The 21,903-nt window shown below is 42.1% G+C and overlaps 1 protein-coding gene across 7 annotated transcripts in view; it reads right to left on the reverse strand.

Moving 5' to 3' along the window:
- Positions 1 to 21,903, reverse strand: part of LOC139750313 (solute carrier family 53 member 1-like) — a 186,994-nt gene that overhangs the window by 25,414 nt on the left and 139,677 nt on the right. The window contains exon 14 of one of the 7 annotated variants that reach the window (XM_071664969.1): positions 21,544 to 21,613. The exons of the other annotated variants lie outside the window; for them this stretch is intronic. Coding sequence (XP_071521070.1) covers positions 21,544 to 21,613 — 70 coding nt within the window. The remainder of the gene's footprint in view (positions 1 to 21,543; positions 21,614 to 21,903) is intronic. 7 annotated transcript variants of the gene reach the window in all.

Below are 21,903 nucleotides of genomic sequence, written 5' to 3' on the forward strand. Positions count from 1 at the left end.
TTGTTGCAACCACTATTCCTTCAAACTTACCACTTTTTGCTCTCCGAGATAACGTTCTCGCCCTCCACACATTCTTCAAGGCTCCCAGAACCTTCGCCCCCTCCCCCACCCTGTGACTCACTTCCGCTTCCATGGTTCCATCCGCTGCTAAATCCACTCCCAGATATCTAAGACTTCACTTCCTCCAGTTTTTCTTCATTCAAATTTACCTTCCAATTTACTTGTCCCTCAACCCTACTATACCTAATAACCTTGCTCTTATTCACATTTACTCTCAGCTTTCTTCTTTCACACACTTTACCAGACTCAGTCACCAGCTTCAGCAGTTGTATCATCAGCGAGCAACAACTGACTCACTTCCCAAGCTCTCTCATCCACAACAGACTGCATACTTGTCCCTCTCTCCAAAACTCTTGCATTCACCTCCCTAACAACCCCATCCATAAACAACTTAAACTAGGAAGGCCAAGTGTGGTGTATGTCCACCGTCAGCCGTGTGCTCTGTGTACTTGGTCATCTGTCTTACTGGGATGTGGCAGTGTTGCTGGGAGAGGGTAGTCTGGTGTGTTGTCTGGTTGTGTATACTGACCACTTGTGTAACTTGTTACTGTGTATTTTTCATTCTACTGAAGTTTACCTACGGAATGTTTGGTGTGTGTGTGTGTGTGTGTGTGTGTGTGTGTGTGTGTGTGTGTGTGGTAAACAAGGATGTGCCACAGATGGTTCCAGCATCGTTGGTCAGGGGTTCATAAGTTAACATGAAGGTGAGGCACAACTCGTGCCTGGGTCGTCCGTGCTCGTGGTCATCATCACAGCGACGTGGCTGGTGATGTGTCTACGGAGTCTGGCAGCGGCGGGCACAATGGTCGTCTGCTACACTTAACAACAACGTATCATCACAACTGCAGGTGAAAGCATCACCAGACGACATGCTGGTAACACTTGCTGCTACGCTGCAGCCATGACTTGCCTCTCACAGTGGCCGGGCCGGAGCCATGACTTGCCCCTCACAGTGGCCGGGCCGGAGCCATGACTTGCCCCTCACAGTGGCCGGGCCGCAGCCATGACTTGCCCCTCACAGTGGCCGGGCCGCAGCCATGACTTGCCCCTCACAGTGGCCGGGCAGCAGCCATGACTTGCCCCTCACAGTGGCCGGGCCGCAGCCATTACTTGCCCCTCACAGTGGCCGCGGATGCCTGGGCAGTACTATAGCACTGAGCCTTAACCAGCCTGGCCTGGGGTGAGTGTGGCCAGCTTGCCAGGCCGGGGGGTCAGGTAAGTCCCAGTATGTAGGTGACCTACACCCCGTCCGTCCTGGGAAGCACAGTCAGTCAACCTGGCCAACGACGCGTTGCCTCGCCCTCACCTGCCAGGTGAATGTACGAGGGCCCCCCGCGCCTCCTGCAAGGGGGGGGGAGTGTGTACACGTGGCAGCCTGGGTAGGTGGGAGTGACACAGAGCAGGTGGTGATGGCCCGGGGCTGTGGTCATGCACCAGCACCACGCACCATGACGCCCCTCGTGAATGATCCTGCGGGCCCACACTACTCTTCTGAGGGGCCAGACCACACTCCTGAGGGCCCCAGACCAGATCCTAAGGGCCCAAACCACACCCCTGAGGGGCCAGACCACACTCCTGAGAGCCCAGACCACACTCCTGGGGGGCCCGTACCAGATCCTGAGGGCCCAGACCACACTCCTGAGGGCCCGTACCAGATCCTGAGGGCCCAGACCACACTCCTGAGGGCCCGTACCAGATCCTGAGGGCCCAGACCACACTCCTGAGGGCCCGTACCAGACTCCCGAGGGCCCAGACCAGATCCTGAGGGGCCCGGACCAGATCCTGAGGGCCCAAACCACACTCCTGAGGGCCAAGACCACACTCCTGAGGGCCAAGACCAGACTTCTGAGGGTCCACATCAGATCCTGAGGGCCAAGACCAGGTTCTGAGGGCCCAAGCCACACTCCTGAGGGCGCAGACCACACTCCAGAGGGCCTAGACCACACTCCGGGGGTGCTAAACCACACTTCTGAGGGCCCAGACCACACTATAGAGGGCCCAGACCACACTCCTGAGGGCCTAGACCAGACTTCTGAGGCCCAGACCACACTCCTGAGGGCCTAGACCAGACTTCTGAGGGCCCAGACCACACTCCTGAGGGCCAAGACCAGACTTCTGAGGGCCAAGACCAAACTCCTGAGGGCCAAGACCAGACTTCTGAGGGCCCAGATCAGACTCATTAGGGCCCAAACCACACTCCTGAGGGCCAAGACCACACTCCTGAGGGCCCAGACCAGACTTATATGGGCCCAGATCAGACTTATGAGGGTCTAGACCAGAGTTCTGAGGGCGCAGACCAGACCTCTGAGGGCCAAGACCAGATTTCTGAGGGCGCAGACCAGACCTCTGAGGGCCAAGACCAGACTCCTGAGGGCCCAGACCAGACTTCTGAGGGCCCAGACCATACTCCTAAGTGCCAAGACCAGACTTCTGAGGGCCCAGACCACACTCCTAAGTGCCAAGACCAGACTTCTGAGGGCCCAGACCAGACTTTTGAGGGCCAAGACCAGACTCCTAAGTGCCCAGACCAGACTTCTGAGGGCCCAGACCACACTCCTGAGTGCCAAGACCATACTTCTGAGGGCCCAGATCAGACACCTACGGGAAAAGACCAGACTCCTGAGGGTGCTGCTGCCTACCAGGCTGGCCACAGACGTGCTACTACCTATACTGACGACCAGGCTGGCCACAGACGTGCTACTACCTATACAGACCACCAGGCTGGCCACAGACGTGCTACTACCTATACAGACCACCAGGCTGGCCACAGACGTGCTACTACCTATACAGACCACCAGGCTGGCCACAGACGTGCTACTACCTATACAGACCACCAGGCTGGCCACAGACGTGCTACTACCTATACAGACCACCAGGCTGGCCACAGACGTGCTACTACCTATACAGACCACCAGGCTGGCCACAGACGTGCTACTACCTATACAGACCACCAGGCTGGCCACAGACGTGCTACTACCTATACAGACCACCAGGCTGGCCACAGACGTGCTACTACCTATACAGACCACCAGGCTGGCCACAGACGTGCTACTACCTATACAGACCACCAGGCTGGCCACAGACGTGCTACTACCTATACAGACCACCAGGCTGGCCACAGACGTGCTACTACCTATACAGACCACCAGGCTGGCCACAGACGTGCTACTACCTATACAGACCACCAGGCTGGCCACAGACGTGCTACTACCTATACAGACCACCAGGCTGGCCACAGACGTGCTACTACCTATACAGACCACCAGGCTGGCCACAGACGTGCTACTACCTATACAGACCACCAGGCTGGCCACAGACGTGCTACTACCTATACAGACCACCAGGCTGGCCACAGACGTGCTACTACCTATACAGACCACCAGGCTGGCCACAGACGTGCTACTACCTATACAGACCACCAGGCTGGCCACAGACGTGCTACTACCTATACAGACCACCAGGCTGGCCACAGACGTGCTACTACCTATACAGACCACCAGGCTGGCCACAGACGTGCTACTACCTATACAGACCACCAGGCTGGCCACAGACGTGCTACTACCTATACAGACCACCAGGCTGGCCACAGACGTGCTACTACCTATACAGACCACCAGGCTGGCCACAGACGTGCTACTACCTATACAGACCACCAGGCTGGCCACAGACGTGCTACTACCTGTACAGACCACCAGGCTGGCCACAGACGTGCTACTACCTATACAGACCACCAGGCTGGCCACAGACGTGCTACTACCTGTACAGACCACCAGGCTGGCCACAGACGTGCTACTACCTATACAGACCACCAGGCTGGCCACAGACCTGCTACTACCTATACAGACCACCAGGCTGGCCACAGACGTGCTACTACCTATACGGACAATCAGGTTGGCCACCTGCAAGGCGAGAACGTTATCTCTGAGAGCAAAAATGGGTATGTTTGAAGGAATAGTGGTTCCAACAATGTTATATGGTTGCGAGGCATGAGCTATACATAGGGTTGTGCGGAGGAGGGTGGATGTGTTGGAAATGAGATGTTTGAGGACAATAAGTGGTGTGAGGTGGTTTGATCAAGTAAGTAATGAAAGGGTAAGAGATGTGAGGTAATAAAAAGATTGTGGATGAGAGAGGAGAAGAGGGTGTATTGAAATGGTTTGGTCACATGGAGAGAATGAGTGAGGAAAGATTGACAAAGAGGATATATGTGTCAGAGGTGGAAGGAACGAGAAGTGGGAGACTAAACTGGAGGTGGAAGGATGGAGTGAAAAAGACTTTGAGCGATCGGGGCCTAAACATACAGATGGGTGAAAGGCGTGCAAGGAATAGAGTGAATTGGAACGAGAGAGAGAGAGAGAGAGAGAGAGAGAGAGAGAGAGAGAGAGAGAGAGAGAGAGAGAGAGAGAGAGAGAGAGAGAGAGAGAGAGAGAGATGGACAGTCTTTCTTTTAAACACCAAAAAACCAACATTTCAAGGCATCACATACAACACACATGATATTCCCTCCCCACACTAATAACATAACACAAGAGCACCGCATGCACTAAATATCCTCAGAACACTAACTGGCAGATCTGGACAATAAAAAAATCCCTCGTCTTATAAAAAATTTTCATCTGCTTTGCTTTAAAATAATCCTCATCTGCCTAGTCTTCCACCCTCTCAAAAGCAAACATAACAATGCTGCAAGCCAGACAAAATGGTGCACACAGAACAATCGTTAGATACCTAGCTCTACAAACAATGGAAAACTTCACAATGAAACAAGAATCATCCCAGTACAGACCCGCCTCAACATGCTCAGTGCCTAATTCTATGCAACAGCACTAGACCGCTCTCACCCAACCACTCTCTAACTAACCATCCACTCCTATGAACAAATAAGAAACTTACCCATGCCTCATACTTCAAGTAACTACTTACAAAACCACCAGCTCCAACAAAATAACAGTAAAAAAAACACAGAGATTCTGAAATAACTCGACAAGCATTAAAAAACCGAACACCCAGCTCGAATTTAATCTCTATCTCACCAGACACACACTCAACAGACACCACACTCCCCAGATAAATACGACTCATATCCTCCAATTACACTTTGGATATCACCACATCACTACAACACTACAAACACTGTCTCAACATGTCCCAAGACCTTTCATGCCAACAATGCAACTACTGTAAAGAAGAAACTGAGCATTTGTTATTCAAATGCTCTGCGCTCTCTACACACAAAAGCAGACACACTACAACACTTCATGACCTCTGGTCCCAACTGGTGGATATGGCCAGCTTCTGAGTGCTGCAGGAGCTTTATAAGGATACATGGGACTCCTGGAGTGAGTGAGTAAGTGAGTGAGTGAGTGAGTGTGAGTGTGTGTGTGTCTGTGTGTGTGTGTGTGTGTGTGTGTGTGTGTGTGTATCTATGTATGTATGTATGTATGTATGTATGTATGTATGTATGTGTGTGTGTGTGTGTGTTGTGTGTGTGTGTGTGTGTGTGTGTGGGGGGGGGGGGGGGTCCTAAGCATTACACATGAAAGCTAAAAAATGGATGAGTGGATGCAGCCTTTCTTTGTCTCTTTCTGATGCTGCCTCACTAATGCCCTACAGACCTTTCTATGGGTTACCCCAGAAACTTCACATACCCTGGTTCAGTCCACTGACAGCACGTTAACTCCAGTATACCACATCATTCCAATTCACTCTATCCTGTGCACACCCTTCAACCTCCAGCATGCTCAGGCCCCGATCACTCAAAATCTTTTTCACTCCATCATTCCATCTTCACTTTGGTCTGTCCATTCTCCTTGTTCCCTCCACTTCTAACACATATGTCCTCTTTGTCAACCTTTCCTCATTCATCCTTTTGATATGTCAGAACCATTTCAGCACACCCTCTTCTGCTCTCTCAACCATATTCTTTTTATGACCACACCCCTACTCTTTCATTACTTAGTCAATCAAACCACCTTACACCAAATACTCATCTCAAACATTTCCCACATATCCACCCTCCTCTGCACACACTTATCTACAGCCAATGCCTCACATCCATATAATATTGATGGGACTGCTATTCTTTTAAACATACCCATTTTTGTCCTTAATGTTCTCTCTTTCCACACCTTCCTCATCACTCCCACAACCTTCACCCCCTCACTCACCCTATGACTCGCTACCATTTCCATGGTTCCATTCGCTGCCATGTCTACTCCCAAGTATCTAAAGCACTTCACTTCCTCCAAATTTTCTCCTTTCAAACTTACATCCCAACTAACCTGTACCTCAATCCTGCTAAACCTAATACTCTTGCCTTTGTTCACATTTACTCTCAACTTCCTCCTTTCACACACTTCCAAACTCAGTGACCAATTTCGGCAGTTTCTCACTCGATTCTGCCACCAGTGCTGTATCATCAGCACACAACAATTGACTCACTTCTCAGGCCTTCTCATCCCCATCAGACTGCATACTCTCTCCAAGACTCACATCCATTGACACACTGAATAACCATGGTGACATCACATACCCCTTTCACAGACCAACTTTCACTTGGAGCCATTCACTCCTCTCTTCCTACTTGTACACATGCCTTACATCCTTGATAAAAACTTTTCACTGCTTCTAACAGCTTTCCTCCTAAACTGTACATTCTTCAGACCTTCCACAAGACATCTCTGTCAACCTATCACATGCTTTCTCCAGATCCATAAATACAACATACAAATCCATCAGTTTCTCTATTTTCACACACATTCTTTAAAGCAAACTCCTGATCCACACCCTCCACAACTTCTGAAACCACACTGCTTTCCCACATTCTGATGTTCTGTACGTGCCTTCACCCTCTCAATCAATACTTTCCCATACAAATAACATGGTGTAATCAACAAATCTATGCCTCTGTAGTTTGAACACTCACCTTTATTCCCCTTGCCTATATGCAGAGGCACTATACATGCATTCTGCACATCCTCAGGCATTTCCCCATGCTCCATACATACAATGAAAATCCTTACTAACCAATCAACAGCACAGTCACCTCTTTTCTCAATAAATTCAATGACAATACCATCCATTTACACCACCTTGCCACATTTCGTCTTATATTAGGCTTTCACCATCTCTTCTCTCTTCACCAAACCACTCTCTATGACTGTCTCACTTCGCATACCAATCCTACCCAAACACTCTACGTCTGTCACTCTATCATCAAACACATTCAACAGTACTTCGATATACTCAATTCATCACTACCTATTATCACTTATTTTCATTTTTTTTGTATGATAAGTGACGATAACCTCACTTCAAAGTGTCATTAAGTCACCATATCTACATAATGCACATATATATAATTCAAAATTTATGCTTACAACAGCTTTATGATAGAGTTTGAATCTAGTTTTAGTCCTGAATAAAATAATGTTGAAATATAAAAAATCTTAAATAATCTTAAAATAACAATCATAAATTTTTCCAATCTATTCTATTATCAGGTACTCAACTTTCATCTACAAGGGTGGGTCAAGTGCTCTGGTTGGAATTAATGCAAGCAGAGTTGAGATCCTCAACCTCAAATGTTAGCAAAATGCAAATGTCCTACTCTCTAGTGTATACTTGTAACCTTGCTATCTTGCCATCAAAAAATATTAAGATAAAATCACATACAGACAGTTTTTTCTTTCTTTTTATTTTGCCTTTGCACAGTGAATATTCAAAATCATGTATTGCTTCTTCACAGCAAATAATCAAAACCATGTATTGCTAAGTGGTAATTATACACTAAGCTGGAAGGAACATGTCAACATCATCATCAAATTCTCCAGGTATCATTTTAACATTCTTCATAGAAATAAGACACCTGGGCTCCCAACATCCAACTCAAAAACATTTACATAATTCTAATTCTTCCTTAACTCACAACTTTCATTCTTCTTGAACTAAAGTATGCCTCCCCTGCCTAATCTTCCTCCCCACCCACCACACAACAGGGGATACCAGAGAAGGTTAATATGAGTAAATGGAAGATCATCCTTGGTCCCTTCTTAAACCACCTATCAGAAGGCACTAAACAAACTGATCCTTCCAACTCTTTCCAATTATCACAAAGACCTCATTTGAAAAGAAGCAGTAATTCTCCCATCCTTACTACTGTTGAGCACTTTCCCCAGAGATCTCTGATTCCTGAGCTGAGTTCAGCACCAAAACTGCAATGAGCCCATCTAAAATCACACACATCACTGTAAAAGAACAGCTCCATTTTGACCCCCCTTCCCTTAATGTAGCCCTACTTTCTTCAATGAAAGAATTTTACATCCATAATTTCACTGGACTGAACCAGGGTATGTGAAACATCTAGGGTAAACCATGGAAAGGTCTGTGGGGCCTGGATGTAGATAGGAAGTTGTGGTTTTGATGCATTACATATAGAGAGCTAGAGACTGAGAGTGAACGAATGTGGCCTTTTTTTGTCCGTTTTCCTGACACTACCTCGCTGAAGCTGGGGGCAGCGATGCTGTTTCCTTGTGGGGTGGGATGGTGTCAGAATGGATTGAAGGCAAGCAAGTATGAATATGTACATGTGTATTTATGTAAATGTCTGTGAATGTTTATGTATGTGTATGTACATGTACATGTATGGGCATTTATGTATATAAAAGTGTGTATGAGTGGATGGGTGTTTCCTGGCGTGAAACATGATAAGTTGCCCAGTGCATTTTTGTGTAATGACCACATCATCGGCAAGATACAAGAAAAGAATATGTCAGTTGATATACAATGATGAGATATACATCAAAAGACTGATATTTATTTCTTGTATCTCCCCTGAAGATGTGATCATTACATGAAAGTGCACATGGTAACTTATCATGTTTCACTTCCCCGTGGATAAAAAAAGAGTTTACTTGATCATGTGCTCAAGTGTCATCTTTTCCAATACACATGTATATGTATAAGTCACTCAAGATATACCCCTGTGATGACAGAAATTCAGTTTTTAGAGGACTGTAACAGAAAGGTGGTCAATTATGCAGAAATGACACAAAGACTTGACAGACAGTTGGGGTAGATATCAATATGGCAATGAATATGAGGAAATCTATAGATTTAGGAAGTTAATTTCAAATGTGATAAGTTCACCTTAACCTTCTATCTGCTATATCCTTCCTGATAATCAACACTGTCTTTACAATCATCATTTTATTCATGTTACACATTGTAGTCAAATGTACAATAAATAAACAAATATGACAACATAAGTTAGTAGAGACTAAATGTGAGATGTATGATAAGTGACGATAACCTCACTTCAAAGTGTCATTAAGTCACCATATCTACATAATGCACATATATATAATTCAAAATTTATGCTTACAACAGCTTTATGATAGAGTTTGAATCTAGTTTTAGTCCTGAATAAAATAATGTTGAAATATAAAAAATCTTAAATAATCTTAAAATAACAATCATAAATTTTTCCAATCTATTCTATTATCAGGTACTCAACTTTCATCTACAAGGGTGGGTCAAGTGCTCTGGTTGGAATTAATGCAAGCAGAGTTGAGATCCTCAACCTCAAATGTTAGCAAAATGCAAATGTCCTACTCTCTAGTGTATACTTGTAACCTTGCTATCTTGCCATCAAAAAATATTAAGATAAAATCACATACAGACAGTTTTTCTTTCTTTTTATTTTGCCTTTGCACAGTGAATATTCAAAATCATGTATTGCTTCTTCACAGCAAATAATCAAAACCATGTATTGCTAAGTGGTAATTATACACTAAGCTGGAAGGAACATGTCAACATCATCATCAAATTCTCCAGGTATCATTTTAACATTCTTCATAGAAATAAGACACCTGGGCTCCCAACATCCAACTCAAAAACATTTACATAATTCTAATTCTTCCTTAACTCACAACTTTCATTCTTCTTGAACTAAAGTATGCCTCCCCTGCCTAATCTTCCTCCCCACCCACCACACAACAGGGGATACCAGAGAAGGTTAATATGAGTAAATGGAAGATCATCCTTGGTCCCTTCTTAAACCACCTATCAGAAGGCACTAAACAAACTGATCCTTCCAACTCTTTCCAATTATCACAAAGACCTCATTTGAAAAGAAGCAGTAATTCTCCCATCCTTACTACTGTTGAGCACTTTCCCCAGAGATCTCTGATTCCTGAGCTGAGTTCAGCACCAAAACTGCAATGAGCCCATCTAAAATCACACACATCACTGTAAAAGAACAGCTCCATTTTGACCCCCCTTCCCTTAATGTAGCCCTACTTTCTTCAATGAAAGAATTTTACATCCATAATTTCACTGGACTGAACCAGGGTATGTGAAACATCTAGGGTAAACCATGGAAAGGTCTGTGGGGCCTGGATGTAGATAGGAAGTTGTGGTTTTGATGCATTACATATAGAGAGCTAGAGACTGAGTGTGAATAAATGTGGCCTATTTTTGTCCGTTTTCCTGACACTACCTCGCTGAAGCAGGGGGCAGCAATGCTGTTTCCTTGTGGGGCAGGATGGCAGTGAGAATGGATTGAAGGCAAGCAAGTATGAATATATACATATGTATATATGTAAATGTCTGTGAATGTTTATGTATGTGTATGTAAAAGAAAAAGTATGGGCTTTTATGTATTAAAAGTGTGTATGAGTGGATGGGTGTTTCCTGGCGTGAAACATGATAAGTTGCCCAGTGCATTTTTGTGTAATGACCACATCATCGGCAAGATACAAGAAAAGAATATGTCAGTTGATATACAATGATGAGATATACATCAAAAGACTGATATTTATTTCTTGTATCTCCCCTGAAGATGTGATCATTACATGAAAGTGCACATGGTAACTTATCATGTTTCACTTCCCCGTGGATAAAAAAAGAGTTTACTTGATCATGTGCTCAAGTGTCATCTTTTCCAATACACATGTATATGTATAAGTCACTCAAGATATACCCCTGTGATGACAGAAATTCAGTTTTTAGAGGACTGTAACAGAAAGGTGGTCAATTATGCAGAAATGACACAAAGACTTGACAGACAGTTGGGGTAGATATCAATATGGCAATGAATATGAGGAAATCTATAGATTTAGGAAGTTAATTTCAAATGTGATAAGTTCACCTTAACCTTCTATCTGCTATATCCTTCCTGATAATCAACACTGTCTTTACAATCATCATTTTATTCATGTTACACATTGTAGTCAAATGTACAATAAATAAACAAATATGACAACATAAGTTAGTAGAGACTAAATGTGAGATGTATGATAAGTGACGATAACCTCACTTCAAAGTGTCATTAAGTCACCATATCTACATAATGCACATATATATAATTCAAAATTTATGCTTACAACAGCTTTATGATAGAGTTTGAATCTAGTTTTAGTCCTGAATAAAATAATGTTGAAATATAAAAAATCTTAAATAATCTTAAAATAACAATCATAAATTTTTCCAATCTATTCTATTATCAGGTACTCAACTTTCATCTACAAGGGTGGGTCAAGTGCTCTGGTTGGAATTAATGCAAGCAGAGTTGAGATCCTCAACCTCAAATGTTAGCAAAATGCAAATGTCCTACTCTCTAGTGTATACTTGTAACCTTGCTATCTTGCCATCAAAAAATATTAAGATAAAATCACATACAGACAGTTTTTCTTTCTTTTTATTTTGCCTTTGCACAGTGAATATTCAAAATCATGTATTGCTTCTTCACAGCAAATAATCAAAACCATGTATTGCTAAGTGGTAATTATACACTAAGCTGGAAGGAACATGTCAACATCATCATCAAATTCTCCAGGTATCATTTTAACATTCTTCATAGAAATAAGACACCTGGGGCTCCCAACATCCAACTCAAAAACATTTACATAATTCTAATTCTTCCTTAACTCACAACTTTCATTCTTCTTGAACTAAAGTATGCCTCCCCTGCCTAATCTTCCTCCCCACCCACCACACAACAGGGGATACCAGAGAAGGTTAATATGAGTAAATGGAAGATCATCCTTGGTCCCTTCTTAAACCACCTATCAGAAGGCACTAAACAAACTGATCCTTCCAACTCTTTCCAATTATCACAAAGACCTCATTTGAAAAGAAGCAGTAATTCTCCCATCCTTACTACTGTTGAGCACTTTCCCCAGAGATCTCTGATTCCTGAGCTGAGTTCAGCACCAAAACTGCAATGAGCCCATCTAAAATCACACACATCACTGTAAAAGAACAGCTCCATTTTGACCCCCCTTCCCTTAATGTAGCCCTACTTTCTTCAATGAAAGAATTTTACATCCATAATTTCACTGGACTGAACCAGGGTATGTGAAACATCTAGGGTAAACCATGGAAAGGTCTGTGGGGCCTGGATGTAGATAGGAAGTTGTGGTTTTGATGCATTACATATAGAGAGCTAGAGACTGAGTGTGAATAAATGTGGCCTATTTTTGTCCGTTTTCCTGGTGTTTATGTATGTATGTATGTATGTATGTATGTATGTATATATTTTTTTTCATTAATATTAAACTTTGTCGCTGTCTCCTGCATTAGCAAGGAAGTGCAAGAAAACAGATGAAAGAATGGCCCTATCCACCCACATACGTATGCATACACATACACGTCCACACACACACACATATACATAACTATACATTTCAACGTATACATATATACACATACACAGACATATACATATATACACATGTACATAATTCATACTTGCTGCCTTTATTCATTCCCGTTGCCATCCCGCCACACATGAAAAGACAACCCCCTCCCCCCGCATACACGCAAGGTAGCGCTAGAAAAAGGTACAAAGGCCACATTCGTTCACACTCAGTCTCTAGCTGTCATGTATAATGCACCACAACCACAGCTCCCTTTCCACATCCAGGCTCCACAAAACTTTCCATGGTTTACCCCAGACACTTAACATGCTCTGGTTCAATCCAGTGACAGCACATCGACCCTGTATACCACATCGTTCCGATTCACTCTATTCCTTGCACGCCTTTCACCTTCCTGAATGTTCAGGACCCGATCGCTCAAAATCTTTTTCACTCCATCTTTCCACCTCCAATTTGGTCTCCCACTTCTCCTCATTCCCTCCATCTCTGACACATATATCCTCTTTGTCAATCTTTCCTTACTCATTCTCTCCATGTGACCAAACCATTTCAAAACACCCTCTTCTGCTCTCTCAACCACACTCTTTTTATTACCACACATCTCTCTTACCCTATCATTACTTACTCGATCAAACCACCTCACACCACATATTGTCCTCAAACATTTTATTTCCAGCACATTCACCCTCCTCCGCACAACTCTATCCATAGCCCACGCCTCGCAACCATAAAACATTGTTGCAAGCACTATTCCTTCAAACATACCCATTCTTGCTTTCCGAGATAATGTTATCGACTTCCACACATTCTTCAACACTCCCAGAATTTTCGCCTCCTCCCCCACCCTATGATTCACTTCCGCTTCCATGGTTCCATCCGCTGCCAAATCCACTCCCAGATATCTAAAACACTTCACTTCCTCCAGTTTTTCTCCATTCAAACTTACCTCCCAATTGACTTGTCCCTCAACCCTACTGTACCTAATAACCTTGCTCTTATTCACATTTACTCTCAGCTTTCTTCTTTCACACACTTTACCAAACTCAGCCGCCAGATTCTGCAGTTTCTCACCCGAATCAGCCACCAGCGCTGTATCATCAGCGAACAACAACTGACTCACTTCCCAAGCCCTCTCATCCACAACAGACTGCATACTTGCCCCTCTCTCCAAGACTCTTGCATTTACCTTCCTAACAACCCTATCCATAAACAAATCAACAAACCATGGAGACATCACGCATCCCTGCCGCAAACCAACATTCACTGAGAACCAATCACTTTCCTCTCTTCCTACTCGTACACATACCTTACATCCTCGATAAAAACTTTTCACTGCTTCTGGCAACTTTCCTCCAACACCATATATTCTTAATACCTTCCACAGAGCATCTCTATCAACTCTGTCATATGCCTTTTCCAGATCCATAAATGCAACATACAAATCCATTTCTTTTCTAAGTATTTCTCACATACATTCTTCAAAGCAAACACCTGATCCACACATCCTCTACCACCTCTGAAACCACACTGCTCTTCCCAATCTGATGCTCTGTACATGCCTTCACCCTCTGAATCAATACCCTCCCATATAATTTCCCAGGAATACTCATCAAACTTATACCTCTGTATTTTGAGCACTCACCTTTATCCCCTTTGCCTTTGTACAATAGCACTAAGCATTCATTCCGCCAAAATTTCAGCAATTAGTTACAATCTAGGTACGAAGGAGTGGACATCGCAGTGGATGGATTCATGGGAAGCTACAGTGAGTAAAAAGATGGGTGAGTGAGCCACGGTCCTGCGCGCATTAAGAGGTATGTAAAGGGAGAAATCAATGTCTGTTAGGGCAAAGATGGGTATGTTTGGTATGTTTGAGGGTATAATAGTTCTAATAGCATTGTACTGATGTTTGTCTTGAGCCTTCAATGTGAAAGAATGGAACTGGGTGGATGTGTTGGAAATGAAATGTCTAAGGACAATATGTGGTGTACAGTGGGTCAAACATGTAAGGAAGGACATAATAAGAGAGAGTTGCAGTCTAAATGAGTGAGCTTACCAGGGTGTGCTAAATAAGAATGATCATGAAAGGAAAACATAACTAATTTACAGAATGTAAGGGGAGTCGAGATACTTGTTGCATGTGGAATCTCTAACTCATGACAATGCGTCCCAGTACCATCCATTTCCCTTTTTATTTTTGATAGGCAAAAATATAAATGATTGATATTTTTTTTTTTGTTTTTGCTTTGTCGCTGTCTCCTGCATTTGCGAGGTAGCGCAAGGAAACAGACGAAAGAAATGGCTCAACCCACCCCCATACACATGTATATACATATGTCCACACACGCAAATATACATACCTACACAGCTTTCCATGGTTTACCCTAGACGCTTCACATGCCCTGATTCAATCCACTGACAGCACGTCAACCCCGGTATACCACATCGATCCAATTCACTCTATTCCTTGCCCTCCTTTCACCCTCCTGCATGTTCAGGCCCCGATCACACAAAATCTTTTTCACTCCATCTTTCCACCTCCAATTTGGTCTCCCACTTCTCCTCGTTCCCTCCACCTCCGACACATATATCCTCTTGGTCAATCTTTCCTCACTCATTCTCTCCATGTACCCAAACCATTTCAAAACACCCTCTTCTGCTCTCTCAAACACGCTCTTTTTATCCCCACACATCTCTCTTACCCTTACGTTACTTACTCGATCAAACCACCTCACACCACACATTGTCCTCAAACATCTCATTTCCAGCACATCCATCCTCCTGCGCACGACTCTATCCATAGCCCACGCCTCGCACCCATACAACATTGTTGGAACCACTATTCCTTCAAACATACCCATTTTTGCTTTCCGAGATAATGTTCTCGACTTCCACACATTCTTCAAGGCTCCCAGGATTTTCGCCCCCTCCCCCACCCTATGATCCACTTATGATAGTAGAAATACATATTCATCAGGTTCAGAAAAGCATGTTTTTTTCATATGGCAAAAGAAAAAGTATAATAAAAGCATACAAAATGTTTATCATTTACTGCTTATTTGATGCTTAGGCAAACATATGGCAGCATCAACATCACTCAGTATACCCTTGTTGCTATGCCGTAAGGGTTGTACACACGTCCACCATGATGTTAAGTGTTTTGGGGCTCAGGAAGGTATGTTCCTTCAAATGGCAAAACATAATTGAATAGAAACTCTACATATTTCATAAACTCACATCAATTGTTAACTTTTTCCACCTCTGTTTAACTATACAGGTGACTCATCATATCAATAGTAGGTCTCTATCACCAGGGGAATGAGGAAAAAAGTCTTTTCTCCTCAGTACCCTAAATACTGACATTATAAGTGCATGGGTATCAACCTACAGGTCATGCACAGCCTAATCACCTCTATCTGGTCATTCATTATTCATTTTTTGACTTCTATGGTGTCCATAAAACAAATAAAGTAGGTGCATGAATAAAATAAATTTCCAAGGAAGACATGGGGCATTAGCAGGCAATCATTCTATATCAACCAACTCCTTACATCAAGGCAGGAAATTCAAGTCTTTTCGGTACTCATAATTTCCCACTTATATCGACTTTACCTCATTTTTTGGAATGCATATCACCCCATCTGTTTTAAAATTAATGCTATAACCAGATCTCACATAGATCTACAATGCCTAGTAAAGCGTACCTCATGAAGATTTCCAATTTGTGCTTTCACATCTACAATCAAATTTCAGTTGATCTATATGGGTGGCACAGGAAGCCTATGGCCTACTTATACAACAATGACACATGAGGTATTCAGTCATCCTTAAGTGTAGATGATATCAAGTGGTACCTCCTCCATCGTGATGAGGAGTCTCGCAATCCAGGTATCAATCTATTTGAAGATAAATATCTATTTGATGATGAATGAATGGACCAAATGAACCAAACTATGCCATAAACTAGATGGTAAGAGTCAAGACATGTTGACAACAGATTGTGTAGTGCTTAGTTCAAAACCAGACAGCGTAGCACTTAGAGCTATCTCATACAATATGCTCAACTCCAGACTGTGTAGCACTTAAGAGTTATCTCAAGCAATATGCTCCCACCAGAAGTTTCTATTTCTCAAGGGAACTATTCAGTCCTATTTTGCTTGCTCCCATCAGAAGCTTTTATTTCTCCAGGGAAAAGTTCAGGCTTATTCTGCTTGTTTCTCAGTTGTTTTTATGTAATGTTCTATCATTTCATGAGAGAAATCATTTTTCCCTTTACTTTTTAAAATTGTTTCTCAGTTATTTTTATGTAATGTTCTATCATTTCATGAGAGAAATCATTTTTCCCTTTACTTTTTAAAATGCCCATATTTCAAAAGCATCAGGATATCTAAGTGTCAGATTAAGTGGTTAAATTCTAGGCTGATTCCAAAATAGTATCAATTATCCATAAAAAATAAAGTATCTAAATTACCTTTTTGTAACAGTATCATCACTGAAAGAAGTTGTATTTTCTATATCTGGCATTAATATTGCTTATAAACCATAATGATTATAATAAAAAAAAATAGTTTCAGTTACATCTAAATTCCTGCCACGAGTCTGTGACATCCTCTCATCCACAAGCCAACTTCCCTTACCTAAGGAATTTTGATGGTTGAATTCCTCCCATAAGGATGGTGTGGGGAACTGAAGTCCTCATGTTCTCCAATCTCTACGATCTAATGCAATTATCACCCATCACACCCATATTCTTAACTGCTGTTTTACACCTCTCATCCTTGGTGATGTAGCTACCAATCTTCCCTCCTAATGGTTCATCCGATTAGACTCATAAAGATACCTATTTTCATGGCATCTCCCCATCCAGCAGCCCCTTCAACTGGTAAATACTGACACCTTAATAAAGTTATTGGAATAACTTCAGAAAATGTCTTCTGACTTTCTATGGGTTAATTACTGTCTCTTATGTGGTGATGCCTCTGTCTTTGCCAGACGCATTGCAAAGATCATTCTCACAGGAATGGAAGCAATTACCCCCTCCTTCTCCAAGACGACGCTTTCTTCCAGGTCAATGATCAACCATTCCTGTTCTTAGGCAATTCAAGAAGGGTATCAGACATATTGGGCTTGGAAAAACTCTCCTTCGTCCGACTTCTATTCAACTTCTATCACTGCCCATAATAATGCAAATACATTATCTGTGAGACAAAGAGTTCTTTTTTCAAGGAAAATGCAAAAACCTCTCTTCATCCACTGAAAGGTCTTTAGCTAAGGGCATCACTGACAACTTCTGTTGCTCTACCTTTCCCCTCACTTTTCCATTCAGAACATACTATAGTTCTCTCCCACTGACAAAGCAACTCTCAGGTTCTTGCTTCTCCTCTAACTCTACCTAGGTGACTCTAACATTCCTTCATCCCATGATGGTCCTCTTACAAATCCTATGCCCCTCCCTGTAATCTCTTTTCAAACTGTTAGAAAAGTTTCTCTCTTTCGACATAAGCAAGGCTTATCGTACTGAGGGCATCCATCCCAGTGGAGAGAGAGAGAGAGAGAGAGAGAGAGATAGAGATAGAGATAGAGATAGAGAGAGAGAGAGAGAGAGAGACCTCTGATCTTGCACCTGTGCTTGCTTGATTATTCTGTTTCTAGTTAAGAAACTAACTTTTCCTTCTTCTTGGAAGCACACATTGGTAAATCCCATCCCTAAGAAGGATGACCATTCTAACCACTCTAACTTTCATTCTGTTGCCCTACTCAACTCCAATATCCTCAGACATCTTGAATCTCAAAGTATTATCTCTTATCACCAGTATGGCTTTTGTAGGGAGCAATCCACTGGTGACATTCTCTCATCTTACTAATGTCTGGCATCATTCCTGAAAGATGCGAGGGAATCCTCTGTAGCTGTCCTTAATATATCCAAAGCTTCTGACAGGATTTGGCATCAGGGTCTCATCTCTAACCTCCCTTCTTCTGGTTTCCCCTTCACTTTTCTCCCTTATAACTAGCTTCCTCTGTAGCTGATCTATCTCTGTGGTTGTTATAGGATCAGCCTCTCCACCCTTCTCCATCAACTGCAGTGTCCCTCAAGGTTCTGTCATGTTTCCTACACTTTTTCTCCTTTTCATCAACAACTTCTTTTCTTCTACAAATAACCAAATACACCATTCATATGCTTATGACTCAACACTGTATTCCTCTACATCCTTCAATTCTGCTTCTTCTTCACTCACTCGATCTGCATCTCGTCCTGGCACATCTTCCTCAATAAACTCAGATCTGGACAAGATATCTCAGAGCAGTAGACAAAATCTGGTTTAGTTTAATGCCTCCAAGACCTAGTCTCTAACCATCTCTCTTACTGAAAATTCCTCACAATTTCCTCTCACCTATGACAGTTTTATAATTCTACCTCTTGACTCATTCAATGTATATTAATGTAACATCCCCTCTATCTTGGAAATCCTTCATTACTGATATAACTTAGTCTGCCTATAAGAAACTAGGGGTCCTGTCTAGATGTCATGATTTCTTTTCTTTCTAAAAGCTGCTCTGTTTAAAAAGGATTGATCCATCCTTGTATGGAGTATTGCTCTCACACAGAGTACTGCTCTGCAGCAGCTCAAGCACTGCATACTTATTTGTCTGAGTCAAGTCAAAAGCAATCTGACTTATAAACTCTCCCAGGCTAACTTCAAAACTTGACCCACTTGCCCACAATGTTGCCTCACTTTCCCTCTTTTGTATGCATTACTTTGGTTCTTGCTGCTAATATGCCCCACCACTGGCTAGACCAAACAAACTTTGTTAGCAGCTGCGTCACATGATTACTGAGTGGCCGTTGGCAAGTCAAGGGAGGGTCGTTCTGATAAATGTTTCTTCCCTACACCTCAAAGCTTTGGAACTCTGCCATTTCATGTCTTTCTCAACAACTATGACCTGGCACATTTTAAAAGACGTTTTTTTACCCTTTCTCCAAAATTCATTTATACTTTTCTGTCTTTTCTCTTCCCCTTCATTAATCTCTTGATATTTCTATTAAGGCCTGGCTATGATGGGGACTTTTGACCATGACTGGAACTTCCAATGAAAAAAAAAATAGAGAAAAATTCTGCTCTCCTCAATAACCATACAATCACCACAGATGCATGTCTCAATCTCTCAGGCTGCAAAAATATGTATTATGATGTGCACCAAGGTGTTCAGGAGGAACACTCATCATTACATGTATCAGCTAGAGAGGAAAGTGAAGAGAAATAAGAAGTAAAATCTAAAGGAAAAAGTAAACCAGGCCTTTGTGTGGTGAAACAGAAGTGATTTCAATCATCTGTGCTTGTTTCAGAAAGAAGAGTTAAGTGTCATATCAAGTTCAGGAAAAACAAACAAGACCTCCATGTCCTTCCTATTCATCTGGAGAAGAAAGATTACCCACAATGTGCCAGCCACAACTCCTACTCCTGCTCATTCATCCAGCCACAACTCCTACTCCTGCTCATTCTTAATGTGAATAGTGTAATATTCCTATTCACATTCATGTCATTCATCACCAACACTATGTCTTTGTAACAACTAAGAGCAGAGCATTGGAAAAATTTCCATAAAACAAAAGAAGACATCCATGTCCTCCCCTAATATCTCAAGGTATGAGATGTGTCAGCCACATTCTTACCTCCTGCTCATTCATCACTTCACCATGCCAACTTTTCATGTATTTTTCTTTACTCCTGCATGCCAATCTAACACTTTAAACTTCAAAAAGGATTGGTTTTTATGCATATGGTGATGCAGTTTCGGGACCTAACCCACCACATAAGGATTAAAAACCAAAGATGATGGTTACATGGGGTACAAAGGCAAAACTAAAGAAGTTACCTATTAATATCTACATATCCCTTATTACTTTCTACTATGGACATGTTCTATCATTTTCACTCAAAAGGAAATATATCACATTAGAAATCCTCACCCTTTTGCCATCATGTGAGGCTGGAGGTTGTTTTCTATCACTAGCCCTCAAAAAATATGCAACTATGATATGCATTTGGTCTAGCCCATGTAAAGACACACATAGTAGATTAGAGAGAGAGATTTTCTAAAACAATCACTAACGATTATAAAGGTACACCTTCATAAATCCAGAATAATGGGAAACAGACACTGCTGGATCTTTTATATTTTCAGTTTCTGAGAGTATGTGAAAACAATATACTTAAAATATCTAACTTCCTGTGCATCACAGAAGACTAGCCTAGGATATCACACCAATAGAATTTTGCTATTCTCTTGTGCTATTTTTCTCTTTCAAGGTATATGTATAATGTCACAATAACCATAAAATGAGAATACATATTGAAAGCAATGCATAACATCAAAAATTTTACCTTGAAATATTTTTTACTTTTCTAGATTTTTGAAGTTTCTGGAATTTTGATGTTGAACCTGTATTCCAAAATATATCTTACTTTTCTAATACTATTAAGGATGTAAAAATGTACAATAAAGTGGTGAATCATATCAAGATGAATATCATGGGACACTAATATAAAAATGATATGTACATAATGACTTACTTTCACCCAACAAGCAATCTACAAAAGACATATATTTAATTCCCCTTCATGCAGTTAATATTTTACATCTACTGACAATTCAACTAGTTAGGTGTTAGTAGTATGTGCATTGCGATGTCCAGTTATTCCCCGAAACCAGTTACGAAACTCTACAGAGGTGACAGTGAGGTAGTTTGCCTCTTCGTCAACACTCTCACCAACACCACCACCAGTCCCTTCAGCAAGTAAAGGTCGAGAATCAAGTCCCTTACGTTGTTTGCCGCCAGCCTTCTTCTTTTTGCGATTAATTACACCATCAGGTTCATCCATCATCTTTACGATCTGCAAAGAATAGAAAGGACAAAACATTACTAACTAAAGACCACCATGGAGCTATGTGAAATTATATTTAACTGATGTTTCTTTAGAATTGTGTATTGGGTAATTACTCTTAAAATGGAATTTATGCCACAAACTGTTAGCAAAAAACTAAATGAGTTTTAGTTTACTGCAGAAAGCTAATATGATGCCTCCTTTTTTAAAACAGAAACTTTTACCCTTAAACTATGGTGTTTCCCATATAAAGTTCACTACACAAGTAAAACGTAGCTCCATGAGAACATTGTTCCCAC

The sequence above is a fragment of the Panulirus ornatus genome, chromosome 9 (assembly GCF_036320965.1).
Source record: "Panulirus ornatus isolate Po-2019 chromosome 9, ASM3632096v1, whole genome shotgun sequence".
In the NCBI taxonomy this organism is placed as follows: domain Eukaryota; kingdom Metazoa; phylum Arthropoda; class Malacostraca; order Decapoda; family Palinuridae; genus Panulirus; species Panulirus ornatus.